We start from the raw sequence: 16,195 nt of genomic DNA on the forward strand, positions 1-16,195 counted from the left end.
GGAGAGGGGAGGAGGCAGAGGAGGGGGGAGGAGGCAGAGGGGAGGGGAGGAGGCAGAGGAGAGGGGAGGAGGCAGAGGAGAGGGGAGGAGGCAGAGAAGAGGGGAGGAGGCAATGTTCCAGCATTACTGAATGTGCTCAATGATACTGTTAGTAATTCTGCGCTGCCAGACGCCTATAGATATTGGTGGCGACCATTTTGTGTTAGAGCCTACTACTGTGGGGTAAGAGGCCATAAGGATGGCCAATCGCAGTGAGGAGCTGCCTCCTGTCCCATTGAATTGATATGCTGCTGCAGCCACAACAAAATGGCTGCCTGCACTGAGTACGCTTACATGCAGTGGCAGAAAACGTCACTTATAATAACAGATCGATGTGCCCAGCCCCCTTCTTATGTTATATATTATAGCTATATATCATTGGAGAGAGATGTTACCCAATCAGCTTCTAAATATCATTTATCTAGCACAGAAATAACAGAAGCTAACTTGGTTGGTACTTGTGTAGTTTCACGGCGCCAGCATGGCGCGGTGCGTCTGAGTCCCCTTGCGGGGCTCAGTGGCTCGCTACGCTCGCCACGCTATCTAAAATCAACTCCATGCCAACATGGATAGTGGGGGTATGAACTATCCATGTTGGCATGGAGTTAAGTTAGTTTATTTTAGATAGTTTGCCGAGCGTAGAAACGATGGCGCCGTGAAACTACACAAGTACCACTTGGTTACTTTGGGAAACTTTTCCACTTTATCTCTGTCCAAGACTTGATACATCTCCCCTGTAGGGTTCTGTTTCTTATCAGTTGCATTTTTGCCCCATAACATCTGTTTTAGATTTCTGAAGCACACTTGGTTATGTATTTTGTTCTGACGCCTTGTCAGGAATCCTGCAATATGGTGTTACTGCCTGTAGGTGTCGCTGTTGCTGCAATACGGTGTTACTGCCTGCAGGTGTCGCTGTTGCTGCAATACGGTGTTACTGCCTGCAGGTGTCGCTGTTGCTGCAATATGGTGTTACTGCCTGTAGGTGTCGCTGTTGCTGCAATACGGTGTTACTGCCTGCAGGTGTCGCTGTTGCTGCAATATGGTGTTACTGCCTCTAGGTGTCGCTCTTGCTGATAGCGAGCATATAGTGTGCAGATGGATGAGCACCCTGATAGACATCGGCGCTGACAGTGAAACCTGTTGGTTACAAGTTGATGATATTCACAATGAAGCCATTTCCATGATATAAATGAGCCGGTTGTGTTGTATTCTTAGTTGACATAAATAGAACGACGCGTCGTCTGGCTCGCTGGGAGAGATGCAGCAGAAAGGTCATACGCCCTTTGGGGTGCTAGTGGCTACGTCAGCCGTATCTCCCTACACAATATCCCTCCCTATTATTTTTGGGGGGCAGTTTAAAGACAAATTAATGATGTTTCATGCGCTACATTCATTTCATTACATTTGTGCCGCCGTTGGGGCGACAGGTTCCGGTACCTTTTCACGGTAGCGCAGCTGGTAGTCCAGGATTTTCCCGTTCGGCTGTTCTGGCTCCGGCCAAGATAGAGTGATGCTCTGCATAGACCGGCTGACCTGGTGGATGATGGGTACGGCAGAGGGCACTGGAATGGACAACAGACATGTCAGTGGGGAGGAAGGTGGGCAGCAAGACAGAGGGCCTTATTTTGGTTCATTCTTTCTGACAAAATCCTTCTTAGATGGACAAAACCATGTGCACTGCAGGTGGGGCAGGTGTTACTTGTGCAGAGAGAATTAGATTTGGGTGGGGTTTTACTTCAAAGTGAGATCTATATTGCAGTGTAAAAATAAAGCAGTCAGTATTTTCCCTGCACAGAAACAAAATGACTCACCCAAAGTTAATTCTCTCTGCACATGTTACATCTGCCCCCCCTGCAGTGCACATGGTTTTGTCCATCTAAGAAGGATTTTGTCAGAAAGAATGAACCAAAATAAGGCCCAGAGAGAGGTGAACAGAGAGTGGGAGAGAGGAATAGAGAGAGGGAGACGGAGAGTGGAATAGGGAGGGGGAGACAGGGAGAGGGAGAGAGGAATAGAGAGAGGGAGAGAGGAATAGGGAGGGAGAGAGATGGAGGGAGGAATATAGAGTGGGAGACAGAGAGAGGGGAATAGGGAGGGAGAGACAGAGAGAGGTGAACAGAGAGAGGGAGAGGGGAATATAGAGTGGGAGACAGAGAGAGGGGAATAGGGAGGGAGAGACAGAGAGAGGTGAACAGAGAGAGGAATAGAGAGAGGAATAGGGAGGGAGAGAGGAATATGGAGTGGGAGATAGAGAGAGGGAGAGGGGGATATAGAGTTGGAGACAGAGAGAGGGAGAGGGGAATAGAGAGCGGGAAAGGGAGGCAGGAAATATAAAGGGGGAGCGACAGAGGGAAATAGAGAGGGACACGGGAATAGACAGAGGGGAATAGAGAGGGACACAGGAATAGACAGAGGGGAATAGAGAGGGACACAGGAATAGACAGAGGGGAATAGAGAGGGACACAGGAATAGACAGAGGGGAATAGAGAGGGACACAGGAATAGACAGAGGGGAATAGAGAGGGACACAGGAATAGACAGAGGGGAATAGAGAAGGGGATGAAAGGTATCGCTGTTGGTATCGCTGTTGCTGCAATACGGAAAGAAACAGAGAGGGGGAATAGAGGAGAGATGCAGGTGCAGTTAGCCTTGGAGAGTGAGCAAGTGGAGAAATATAAAGTACCATCCAATCAACTTCTATCTAATGTGTCACAGGCTGTTTTTTATAAAATGACAGTTAGGGGCTAACAGGCTGATACTTTATCTCCATCTTCAATGTACCACTCTGCAATGCTAAGTGCATCTCTTTCAGAGGAGGGGGGGGGGGGCAGCGAAGGCGAGAGAGTGGGGGGGGGGGTAGAGGGGAATAGAGAGAGAGGGGGAGGGAGGAATAAAAATAGAGCAGAGGGATAAAATGAGCAGAAGCATATTGTCCCGTGTATCGCACAAACACAAGAGCACACAGACACACAGACACACTTTGCTCTGCGCGGTGACATGTGACTGCAGGGAGGGCGACGCTTGGCCGGACCTGTCACTTTGAATTTGGGTCGCTGCATCACTGCCTCTTACGAGACCCTCGCGTACGGCACAGAGAAAGCGTCACAAAGACAAATTCAATTAGAGTGCAAGGCCTGGGGGGGAGAGAGAGAGAGACAGAGAGAGAGAGACAGCCTGGCGAGGAGACAGCGCAGAAAGAGACACAACGGAATACTGGGGAGAGAGCCTGGGGGGGAGAGACAGAGACAGAGAGAGAGAGACAGCCTGGCGAGGAGACAGCGCAGAAAGAGACACAACGGAAAACTGAGAAGAAGATGTAAGAATACTGGGGAGAGAGCCTGGGAACTACAGCTCTGGCAGGACATGCTGAGCACTGTAGTTCTCCAGCGCCTTCCGCTAACCAGAAACAAGAGGGCGCCCTAATGCAGATGGCTTCAACAAGTGTGATAAAGTAGCAGCCAATCGGGTCCTAACTTCCAGGTTACAGGCTGTGTTGGAAAATGACAGTTTGGGGCTGAACTGATTGGCTGGTACTTATTCTCTCTCCACTCTATCACTTTTTGAAGCTTAGTACATCTGACCCCAGCGTGACTGTATCCAGATCTTACCATGCCTCATGTGAGCAGTAGCGCTAACACATACATACATATATTACCAGTTATTATATAGCGCACACATATGCCGCAGCGCTGTACAGGGAATAGTATGCCGCAGCGCTGTACAGGGAATAGTTGAGCAGTCCATGCCCCAGAGGAGCTTACAATCTATATTCCCTACCACATGTACACGCACACACAATCTAGGGTTAATTTTGTTAGGAGCCAAATAACCTACCAGTATATTTTGAATTGTGGAAGGAAACTGGAGTACCCTGAGCAAACCCACTGCTGAATGGGGAGAGCATACAAACTCCACACAGTTAGGGACATGGAGGGAATGGAACCTATTACCTCAGAGCTGTGAGGCAGTAATGCTATCCATTACACCGTCCGTACTGCACATACATATACACACACATACATACATACATACATACATACATACATACATACACACACACATATATATACACACACATACATATACACACGCACGTACATAAGGGGCCGGGGATTATGATCACAGCTCTGTCCAGCAGAATTCTCACCCTATAGTCCAGCCAAGCGGAAATGTGCAGGAATGGGGGGGGGGGGACTGGGATACACGGTGAATTAGATTTTCAGGCCAAGTTTGCCTTTGGAATAAGCCTTCCCCTCATTATTTCCCTTCATTAATAGGAGACGTATATTAATATAACCATGTCGCGCTGGAGATGTGAGGTTTGGGGGTAATGTATTCATGTACTGTACGTAATCTATGACTGGGGGGGAAACTACGGGAGTCAGCGCAGAGCAAACGCACAAAGCGACGACATGCAGCAATAATCGTGCACTTAGTTTAATTAACAATTATGTCTCACAGTTTCCCGCTGTAGTTGCATTTTGGGAGATTCACCAATTATCTGCGAGGAACAAGATAATACAGGAACTCTCCCTGTCCCCCCAGCAGACTTAAGACCCCCTTCATCATCAGCGCCAACCAGGTGTCCCCCAAACCCCAATTACTGTAGCGCTCACTTTTCTTCTTCCCCAGTTATAGTCCACGTGGATGTAAAGTTTAAAAAAGTCCTATAAATGAAAAACATTGTGTTTCCGTGTGTCGACCATTTTCATGGCAACTTTTTATGTGTCGACCTATTGTAAGTCTGCCTACACACTTCAGCCACTTCCCGGGTCTCCCTTCCCTCTCTGTCTGGATGTAGTAAAGGTGCTGCCAAAAGCCCGTTCTCAGGATCTGGCTGCACCTCCCATATGTACTAAGCCGGCAATGCCGAGGGTCGCTATGGAGAGTAACGCCAGCCAGCCTATAGAAGCCTACGGGGGACTTTCTGCATCCAATCAGATCCCTCCATGCACCCCCACAGCCGCCCATCCTTGGGCTGAAACCCAGAAGGGTGTGACCGGCTCTGATCACAAAGGGCACCTCTTATCGGACAAGCTCTCCTTTGTGATATCGCATGTGTTAGTACATATGACAATACTATGGCTGCGATATACGGCCAATGGTTCCTACATCCCACCCCAATTCTCTTATTATCTTGCCCACAGTGCAGGGTCTCATGTGACCGTTCCCCATCTGATCCCGCGTCAGGCCCACAGACCGTCAGTCCCTGACATCAGCCCACAGCGCACATCCCGTTACCCCGACTGACCTGACTGACTGATGCTGAGGTTCAGTGAGGAATATTTGGGGGGCTCGGGGCTCATTTCTGACACTTTGTTGGTTGCCAGCACCTCCAGGGTGTACGCCATTCCCGGGAGAAGTCCTGACAGGTGGACCCTGGTCTGTATTAGGCCTACTTGTCCGGGTCTGAAGGTCACGCCATCGGCACAGCGGAGGCAGCGTCCGTTCATACATTCCTTACAGGTCACCATGTACATTACCTCTGAGCGCCCCCCTGTATCTTTAGGGGTCCTCCATGTCAGAGACACAGCTCCGGGACCCGTCACTTCGTAGTTCAGATCCAATGGTCCTGACGGAGGCCCTGCAGGAGAACCAAGGATGTACGTGATGTTAACATTTACTAATACATTATATATAGAGAGAGAGAAAAGATACAGGGGTGCGCTTCAGATAACCAATATAGTAGTAAATGTAATTATTTGCTTTATATACCAAATACAAAATTTCAGTTTAAAAAAATACTGTATTTATATTTCTGGTACTTATGTAATATCTGGGCTCCCGTTTTTGTTATGAGACCGCGTCCCCTCGCCATGCTTCGGGCACGGTGGTTTGCTGCGCTCGCCACACTATATAAAATCAACTCCATGCGTAGTTGGATAGTAGGGGTATGAAAAAATGGGGTGCATTTAACATGGGAGCCCAGATAATACATAAGTACCAAATTTATTTGTTCATACACTTAAAAGATGGGGGAATTTTAATAGGATGAGAGATTCAGAATGTGAGAGATTTGGTAAGAAAACTTCCGTTTTTTAAAGCACCAATCATTTACACTGCAAAACCAGTTTGATCTTGCAGTGTAAATGATTGCCGCTTTAAAAAAACTGGAGATTTCTCACCAAATCTCTCACTTTCTGAATCTCTCATCCTATTACATTTACCCATGGTGTCCACAAGTTCATCCACAGGTGGTTCACAGAAGTATTTTATTTTGATACAAATGATCTATTCATAAATTATGAAGATGTGAAAATTAAAAACCCTACGCGTTTCATCCATTAGGATTTCATCAGGCGCAAGGTTATAGGCTGATAAATAAAGGATTTAATTTGTGAAATAGAATACTTTAAAGATAACAATCTATATATTGGTTCCATCATGGGCTATAAAAGCAATAATCAATAAAATAGATTGAATTGCAGGGTAAAAGGACCCAGGTTATATTTATTTACCCAATTTACACCAAGTAGTTACCCCGGTTGACTGCTGTGGTGTAAAAGGAGGAGTATATAAGAGTTATTTTCCCACAACTTCCACCCACTCCCACCGCAGCCAGAGAGGAAGCACAGGAGGAGAGATCAGCCAATGAGAGGACAGCATGGGGGTAGTATTGTCATCTCATTTACCCCTCAGTGGCAGAGAAGTGTCCTAGGAGAATCTCATACTGTTTCCATTCTATTATGCGTGGAAGTCTATTTACATGTGAGAGTGGTTCTGATGGCATGTAAAGGGCATCTTGGGGGGTTTGATGACATGTGGTGGGGTCTGATGATATGTGGATGAAGGTGATAATAATGTTTGGAGGTTTATTACCTGAATAGTGGAAAAAAACTGATGACATGCATAGATGGTATGATCATGTGTGGTGATGTGATGGTATGTGAGGGGTTATGATGGCATGTATGGGGGGTCTGATGACATGTGGATTGATGTGATGTCATGTTGGAGGCCTCTTGGTAAGCGAGCAGGGTTTTCATGTCATCGAAAGAGCATGTGGGGTGATGTGATGACATGTTGTTGCGAATGATCCCTAAACTACATGAACATCGTCATTGCATGCGGATTCCGTGCGAATCAGGCCCATTGTGATGTCACAACAGTTTTTTTCACTTAAGTGCACTTTGTTAATGATTCTCTGCATCTCTTCCTATCCCAGGGTCACTTGTTAGTAAATAAACCTCAGTCTGTTAGCTAGGTGTTGATAAGACATTTTGATGGCACAGTGGATAGCATTGTTGGCCTACAATGCTAGGGTCATGGGTTCTAGTTTAACCCCAGCCATGTATAGTTATTTTTAGTACAGCTCTTCCATTAAGAGCTGTGCCTGTGATGTGAGGACTTCTGGATTTATGATCTGGGAGTCCACTGTGCATGTGCGGCTGTCTGGCCTCCAAGGTTGGGTAGGGGAGAAGGGAGGCATCCGCTGGAATCCCTCTCCGGGGATTCATTGCTAAAATAAACCCGCAGGTCTCTATAGACAACATCATTTATAGAAGGTATGGCCAAACAGGCGCATGTTCCAGAAAGTTTAGCTTGATACAAAGGAGAATTCCAACAATTTTCCAGGATTGCAAGCATTTTAGTGCATAGTACAGTACATCCCACACTTTGCATATATATATATATAGATATATATATATATCTATATATATATATGTGTGTGTGTGTGTGTGTGTGTGTGTGTATCAGGATTTAGCCTCTCCAATAGGGACCCTTGTATGTGTGACTTACCAGTACAGGGAGAAGTTGGGGGCTCGTCTGGGATGCGGTAGAAGCCCTTGTTACATGTACAGATCAGCGCTCCAGACATCGCCGAGTAGCTGTTACTTGGGCAGAGGTGACAATCAGATGTTGCGGCATCAGGAGAACTATAAGTCCCAGGAGAGCAGGCTGGAAGGACAGTAGAGATAATGTTACTCTTATTACAAAACCACAGATTATTTTTCTTAAAGAGCAACAAAAGCTTTTTGTACTTGCGTCTGAAGGAAAAACGACAAATGTGGTCTATAGAGAAATTTTATAAGTAACTTATTTCTTATTTACAAACATCCCGGATATTAGAAAAAATGTACCCGTGTCAAGCAGGGGCGGGTCATTAATGTGTGTGTGTGCGCGCGTGTATATATATATATATATATATATATATATATAAAGCTAGTCTGATACCTTGTGATTGCCTCTGTGTTTGTGCATGTGTGAGAGAGAAAGAGATGTAGTTTCACTCGCTGCCAACAGATGGCAGTGTTTCGGAGACACACGAATGGACACTCGACACACACACATATATATATATATAAAAGGTGTGGCCAAATGAATAGGAGACTACGGTTGTATGTAAAGACAATGTAATTATAGTTCCTGTGTAACATTACAACTGCCCATAACTGACATTGATGCACTGATCCCGGCGAGTGGAGGCTTCAGTGTGGAAACTCTTGGGTTGCTGATGGATTCAGTTTTCCATGGTGTCCTGCACGTCCTTGTCACATGTGAACCAATGATATCTGAGCACATCATGGGCTCTGCCATAGCTGCTCTGGGAAGTAACTGTCCTATTTAGAGGTAGTGCCCCAGTGACGTAACAATAGCCCTGCAGACCCCACGGCGGTGGGGAGGCGCTGAGTAAAGTGTGGGCGCTGTGGGTCTGCGGGGGCTATTGTTCCGCTGCTTCCTGCCTTACCCCTGTTGCCGCTTGCCGCCGGCTCTGTAACCAGGGCAGATCTACTTGTCTGTGGTGTATCAGCGCTCCTCCTGGCTCGGCTCCTGCTGCTATTATGAAAAATATCCCTCAAAAAACGTCCCTCCCCTAAGTTACAGCAGACTTTTTTTGGATGCTAGAGGAGGCGGTGGTCGTCTGGTCCTGTGCATTGAGCAGCTGGAACGTCTGAAACACTGTTCATTCTGTATGACTGTCACAGATAAACATCCCGCTCACCTGGTCACTGCGGCCACTAGATGGCACCTGATTGCGCCATTCAAATGTTGCTCTGTCCAGGTGCACACACAGTCACCGTCACGGATGTTACTGTTAAGTGACAAAAATTTGGGTGGAGATATGACAAAAATCTCCACCCAAATGCAGGAAAGCAGAAAAAAATGGTACTTATATGTAAGTTTGTACGCCCCCCTGGACACCCATGACCCCCCTCCCGCGATTCGCGGGACCCCCCACTACCCCCCCTCCTTCCATTCGCGGGACCCCCCGCGACCCCCCCTCCCGTGATTCGTGGGACCCCGCGACCCCCCCTCCCCTCATTCGCGGGACCCCCACGACCCCACCCTCCTCCCAACTGCGGGACCCCCGCGCCCCCCCCCCTCCCGCGATTCACGGCACCCCCCCCTGCGACCCTCCTCCAGCGATTCACGGCGCCCCCCTCTCGTGATTTGCGGACCCAAGCCCCCTCCCACGATTCGCGGCCCCCTTCCGCTATTCACGGCACCCCTCACGGTCCCCCTCCTGAAATTTGCGCCCCCCTCCCGCGATTCGTGGCACCCCCGCGATTCACGGCACCACCGTGCCCCCTCCCGCGATTCGCCGCGCCCCCCTCCCGTGATTTGCTGCGCCCCCTCCTGCGATTTGCAAACCCCCACCCCCTCCCGCATTTCACGGCACCCCCCCTCCTGCGATTCTAGCCCCCCCGCGCTCCCCCCTCCTGCAATTCGCACCCCCCCAGAATTTGTGGACCCCCTCCCACGTTTCATGGAACCCCCACAGCACCTCCCGCGCCCCCTCCCACGATTAGCGACCCCCCGTGACACACCCTGCGCGAATCACACACCCCTCCCGCGAATCTCAGATCCCCGCACCCCCCCTCCCGCAATTTGCAGACCCCCCTGCAAATTCCGGCAATTTCCCCCCCCCCCAGCAGACCCCAACTCCTGCATTTCACATACCCCCGTGAGAATGGGGGATCCTGTACCGCCACAAGCAGGTGCCGGCCCCAGGTGGGAAATCCGGCCCTAGCTGCTGCTGTGCTGCAGGTTCCCCCACTGCCAGAAGTTTCCCCACGGTCCTCTGCACCAGCGCCACAACTTTTATCAATGTCTTGCCCACATACTACTATTATACAGCCTCCTGCTCTCATGCACGCTCACTCCCTCCCAGTGCGAGGAGACACTCACCCACTGCCGGGAGCTGCATACTGTCCCCCACCCTCCTCCAGTTCTAGGGATGCCCATCGACCATCAATGATTTCAAATCATCGATGGTTTATGGCCGATGTTGAAGACTTTTGCCATCGATGTGGGGGGGCCAGATGGTTTCTCTACATCGATGGCAAAGGAGAACCGACCAAGTTTCAAATTTTTTTAGGCCACCAAGTTCTGATTGACCCACGGCCTATTCAGTCAGATATAATGGATGACCATCGATAGCTACAACAATCGATGGTTATCCAAGTAATATGTTACTACTATCGATGGCAGGGTGCAAAATCGCCATCAATGCCAACCATCGATGGCGTCTGCACCAATGCCCATCCCTACTCTGCAACAGCCAAAAACCTTTACTACCCCTCATGCCCACACACCTCTATCACTGCCCTGCCTCCTGTTCTCCTGCCCCGTAACTTCCGCCAGTGGTAAGCCGCTCACCCTGTGTTGCCCACATTCCCCTAACATTTTCCCGTGCTGCACCCCTTCAGTGGAACGCACTCCCTCGCTCCATTAGACTCTCCCCGACCTTGCAAAGCTTCAAACGGGCACTGAAAACTCACCTATTCATCAGAGCGTACCCTTCCACTGCATAAACCAGCTGGTTCTCCGACCCCTTGCCTGTTTACATCCTGCTATCTAACCACCACCCCCTCGCTTGCACCTCTTGTAATCTGTCTGTCTCCCCTTCCTACTAGATTGCAAGCTCCTCCGAGCAGGGCCCTCTTCCCTCCTGTTGTCTTCTCTTCACATGTCACTCACAGCTCTCCTATACTCCAACACTCGGTGACCATCTTCGTCCGCATACTCATCTCCATCATTGGCCTCAAGCCTCTAGTTGTACGTTGATTGGGTCCTCACTACTTACATTTAAGCTGTAATGTGTATTGATCTGTGGCGCTCTTTATTTGTACTGTATTTTTGTTATTTATTCAATGTTATGCCAAGCTTTGTCTCCCTGTATCGTTCCTTTGTCCGGCGCTGCGAAACACTTGTGGCGCCTTATAAATAAAATTATAATAATAAATAATAAAATCATGCTTTACCAACCTATTACACCATCCGTGCTGCCCACACACAGAACAGGAATACAACGCATCAAGCAATAACATAGATGTATCTGGGTCCAGCACACAGAACCCGGTGAGTACGGAGCAGAACTAGGAGCAGTGCTGAGTATAACTGCGACACTAGAGATGGAAGTGAGCGGATGTCTGTGTAGACTTCAGCCATGTAGGTAAGTGTTCCTGTTAGATGCTGACGGATGCCGGCCTGCGGGTACATAACCCACCATCACACAGGGCTAATGCTTCCTCTAATACATCAAATATCATTGTATTGCCGCTGTCCGGTTGTGTTTGCGCTGCAGCCACAGTGACATTTACTCTGCAGAGAGGCAGAAATCTGCTCACGCTTTGGGGCCTGTGACCTAGATTCAGCGCAGGCGGAGGGATGTTTCAGGTTCCCAGTTTCTCTTGCCGTTGGGACTACAGGAAAACAAATAAGTGAGATGAATTCTGCCTGATGCTGTAACCCGGGAAAGCAATGACGGGATGAATCTTTTATAGCAAAAATAGTAATGGAATCGCTATGCCTGCTGGAGACATCTAGGGCTGTGCAGCAAGATATGGGGGGGGGGGGGGGGGGGGTGTAATTATGCAGCGGGGTCAGGGGGGTTCATGAAAGCGAAATTGACAGTCCAAACTATGGCCCTCCAGCTGTTGTGAAACTACAAATCCCAGCATGCCTTGCCACAGTTTTAGAATTCCCTAATAGCAAAACTGTGGCAAGGCATGATGGGACTTGTAGTTTCACAACAGCTGGAGGGTCATAGTTTGGACATACCTGGTCTAGAGGATAATAGCTACGATCTGGCTGGTTGCTATAGACAACGTCTTTCATTAAAAACTCCGCAGAGTCTACCAAAGTCCCGGAATAACCGGTGATCTCCTGAGAGACTGGCAGTCGCCCTGATTCCGGGACATGAGAGTCATGTAACTATAGAGTGTAAGCTTGCGAGCAGGGCCCTCCGGCCTCTATGTCAGTTTGTTTCTACCCAGATTGTCTAATCACTGATGTAAAGCGCAACGGAATCTGTAAATGTAAAGCGCAACGGAATCTGCTGCGCTATATAAGACGCTGTAACGGAATCTGCTGCGCTATATAAGATAATGTAACGGAATCTGCCGCACTATATAAGACGCTGTAACGGAATCTGCTGCGCTATATAAGATAATGTAACGGAATCTGCCGCGCTATATAAGACGCTGTAACGGAATCTGCTGCGCTATATAAGATAAGGTAACGGAATCTGCTGCGCTATATAAGACGCTGTAACGGAATCTGCTGCGCTATATAAGACGCTGTAACGGAATCTGCTGCGCTATATAAGACACTGTAACGGAATCTGCTGTGCTATATAAGACACTGTAACGGAATCTGCTGCGCTATATAAGACGCTGTAACGGAATCTGCTGCTCTATATAAGACACTGTAACGGAATCTGCCGCGCTATATAAGACACTGTAACGGAATCTGCCGCGCTATATAAGACACTGTAACGGAATCTGCCGCGCTATATAAGACAGTGTAACGGAATCTGCTGCGCTATATAAGACACTGTAACGGAATCTGCTGCGCTATATAAGACGCTGTAACGGAATCTGCTGCGCTATATAAGACACTGTTACGGAATCTGCTGCGCTATATAAGACCCTGTAACGGAATCTGCTGCGCTATATAAGACACTGTTACGGAATCTGCTGCATTATATAAGACACTGTTACGGAATCTGCTGCGCTATATAAGACACTGTAACAGAATCTGCTGCGCTATATAAGACACTGTAACGGAATCTGCTGCGCTATATAAGATAATGTAACGGAATCTGCCGCGCTATATAAGACACTGTAACGGAATCTGCTGCGCTATATAAGACACTGTGACGGAATCTGCTGCGCTATATAAGACGCTGTAACGGAATCTGCTGCGCTATATAAGACACTGTTACGGAATCTGCTGCATTATATAAGACACTGTAACGGAATCTGCTGCGCTATATAAGACACTGTAACGGAACCTGCTGCACTATATAAGACACTGTAACGGAATCTGCCGCGCTATATAAGATGCTGTAACGGAATCTGCTGCTCTATATAAGACACTGTACCTGAATCTGCTGCGCTATATAAGACACTGTAACAGAATCTGCTGCGCTATATAAGACACTGTAACGGAATCTGCTGCGCTATATAAGACACTGTAACGGAATCTGCTGCGCTATATAAGATACTGTTACGGAATCTGCTGCATTATATAAGACACTGTAACGGAATCTGCTGCGCTATATAACACACTGTAACGGAATCTGCTGCTATATAACACACTGTAACGGAATCTGCTGCGCTATATAAGACACTGTAACGGAATCTGCTGCGCTATATGAGACGCTGTAACGGAATCTGCTGCGCTATATAAGAAACTGTAACGGAATCTGCCGCGCTATATAAGACAGTGTAACGGAATCTGCTGCGCTATATAAGACACTGTAACGGAATCCTATATCTGCTGCGCTATATAATACGCTGTAACGGAATCTGCTGCGCTATATAATACGCTGTAACGGAATCTGCTGCGATATATAAGACGCTGTAACGGAATCTGCTGCGCTATATAAGACAATGTAACGGAATCTGCTGCACTATATAAGACGCTGTAACGGAATCTGCTGCGCTATATAAGACGCTGTAACGGAATCTGCTGCGCTATATAAGACGCTGTAACGGAATCTGCTGCGCTATATAAGACGCTGTAACGGAATCTGCTGCGCTATATAAGACACTGTAACGGAATCTGCTGCGCTATATAAGACACTGTAACGGAATCTGCTGCACTATATAAGACACTGTAACGGAATCTGCTGCGCTATATAAGACACTGTAACGGAATCTGCTGCGCTATATAAGACACTGTAACGGAATCTGCTGCACTATATAAGACACTGTAACGGAATCTGCTGCGCTATATAAGACACTGTAACGGAATCTGCTGCGCTATATAAGACACTGTAACGGAATCTGCTGCACTATATAAGACACTGTAACGGAATCTGCTGCGCTATATAAGACACTGTAACGGAATCTGCTGCGCTATATAAGACACTGTAACGGAATCTGCTGCGCTATATAAGACACTGTAACGGAATCTGCTGCACTATATAAGACACTGTAACGGAATCTGCTGCGCTATATAAGACACTGTAACGGAATCTGCTGCGCTATATAAGACGCTGTAACAGAATCTGCTGCGCTACATAAGACGCTGTAACGGAATCTGCTGCGCTACATAAGACGCTGTAACGGAATCTGCTGCGATACATAAGACGCTGTAACGGAATCTGCTGCGCTATATAAGACACTGTAACGGAATCTGCTGCTCTATATAAGACGCTGTAATGTAATCTGCTGCGCTATATAATACACTGTAACGGAATCTGCTGCGCTATATAAGACGCTGTAACGGAATCCGTGCGGATGGTGCAGCCCATCCCCTGTCCAAGGGGCATGGGCTCGTGGCGTATCATTGAGGGGAGAGCGCACCCCACTATCCTCATATCAGCATTTGAACAAGGACCGTTCTTTACCGCCGCCAAAAAAGATAGAAAAATAGGGAGGGAGGGTGGGGAAATTCGGACCAGAGAGGCAGATCACCTGACCCTCTGGCTATTCCTAACTGCAGTAACTCCTCCCCTGCTCCCTAATTGGCTATTTGCTGCAGCATCATAGCCCCCTTAACAAACACAACTTAAAGTGCAGGCATCTGGGATTCCTTCAGCAGTTTATGGCACCTCTAGCTTAATCAGCCCTCGGTTCTCTTAAACTTGCCATCGGTAATCCTTATGCCCCGACACTTTAATAACTTATCTAAACTTATCTATCTTAACACTAAAATAAAGAGACAGACACAAGTGCTGGCGTTTCAATATGAATGTCAAATTTATTATTGACAACTATTTATATATATTGATCTTATAAAAGAGGGTGGCGGCCCTAAAGAACGGTCATAGAGAAAAGAAGGGTAAGATGACATCACACCATTCACACAGCGTTGGTGTTCAACTCTCCCACGCAACCCACCCGTGCGGATGGTGCAGCCCATCCCCTGTCCAAGGGGCATGGGCTCGTGGCGTATCATTGAGGGGAGAGCGCACCCCACTATCCTCATATCAGCATTTGAACAAGGACCGTTCTTTACCGCCACAAGCCAAGCCTTAGGCTGCAGCACCGCCACCCTAACGCTCAGCACTTCTACCTAACAACCATAACTTCAACTAAAAACCTCTAAACAGGTCGTCCAGGAATATCTCCATTCCTTCGGGACTTAAATGGACACCGTCCGGCCTATACAGGGAACCCCGCTTATAGACGATGGAGTCATGCCTGATGACACCACCGCTATTCGCCAACAGGTATCGCTGCACCGCAGCATTGACCTTTCTCCGTGCGCCATCCAAGCGGGGCCCTGACCTGGCTGTCCTCCAGACCCGCCTGGGGATCATGGAGGACCAGACCAGGCGGCAGCAGGGGAGCGTCTGGGCTATAATATGCAGGTCCCTGATAATAATTGACCGCAACTCTAAGGCAGTGCATCGGCCTAGATCGTTTCCGCCTAGGTGCAAAATTAGCACCTCAGGGACTCCAAAGTCCCGCACTGACCGTAGCAATAAGCCCTGCAACGCTCCCCAAAGCATGCCACGCACTCCCAACCATCGAACCATTCGAGCTTTTGCACGCATACCCCCACTCAAACTTTCACACGCTTTTGATGCCCAGTGGACAAACGAGTGTCCCATCACCCACACCGTCTTGACATCCCTGCGACCTGCAAGATGTAAACTGGTTAGGACGCATGCCATCACATCTCGCCGCTCTCGACAAATCAAACACACTGGAGAGGGAGAGAAGAGAAAGGAACCGTAGCCGACCAGACCTTGAGGCACA

At 48.2% G+C, this 16,195-nt stretch overlaps 1 protein-coding gene across 1 annotated transcript in view; it reads right to left on the reverse strand.

Moving 5' to 3' along the window:
- LOC146009473 (ephrin type-B receptor 5-like) overlaps nucleotides 1-16,195 on the reverse strand; it is a 96,664-nt gene that overhangs the window by 21,431 nt on the left and 59,038 nt on the right. Inside the window, exons 4-6 of the mRNA XM_083149891.1 lie at nucleotides 7,776-7,934; nucleotides 5,290-5,622; nucleotides 1,477-1,601 (exon numbers count right to left, since the gene is read on the reverse strand). Coding sequence (XP_083006017.1) covers nucleotides 1,477-1,601; nucleotides 5,290-5,622; nucleotides 7,776-7,934 — 617 coding nt within the window. The remainder of the gene's footprint in view (nucleotides 1-1,476; nucleotides 1,602-5,289; nucleotides 5,623-7,775; nucleotides 7,935-16,195) is intronic.

The sequence above is a fragment of the Crinia signifera genome, chromosome 6 (genome assembly GCF_055691185.1).
Source record: "Crinia signifera chromosome 6, ASM5569118v1, whole genome shotgun sequence".
Lineage (NCBI taxonomy): Eukaryota > Metazoa > Chordata > Amphibia > Anura > Myobatrachidae > Crinia > Crinia signifera.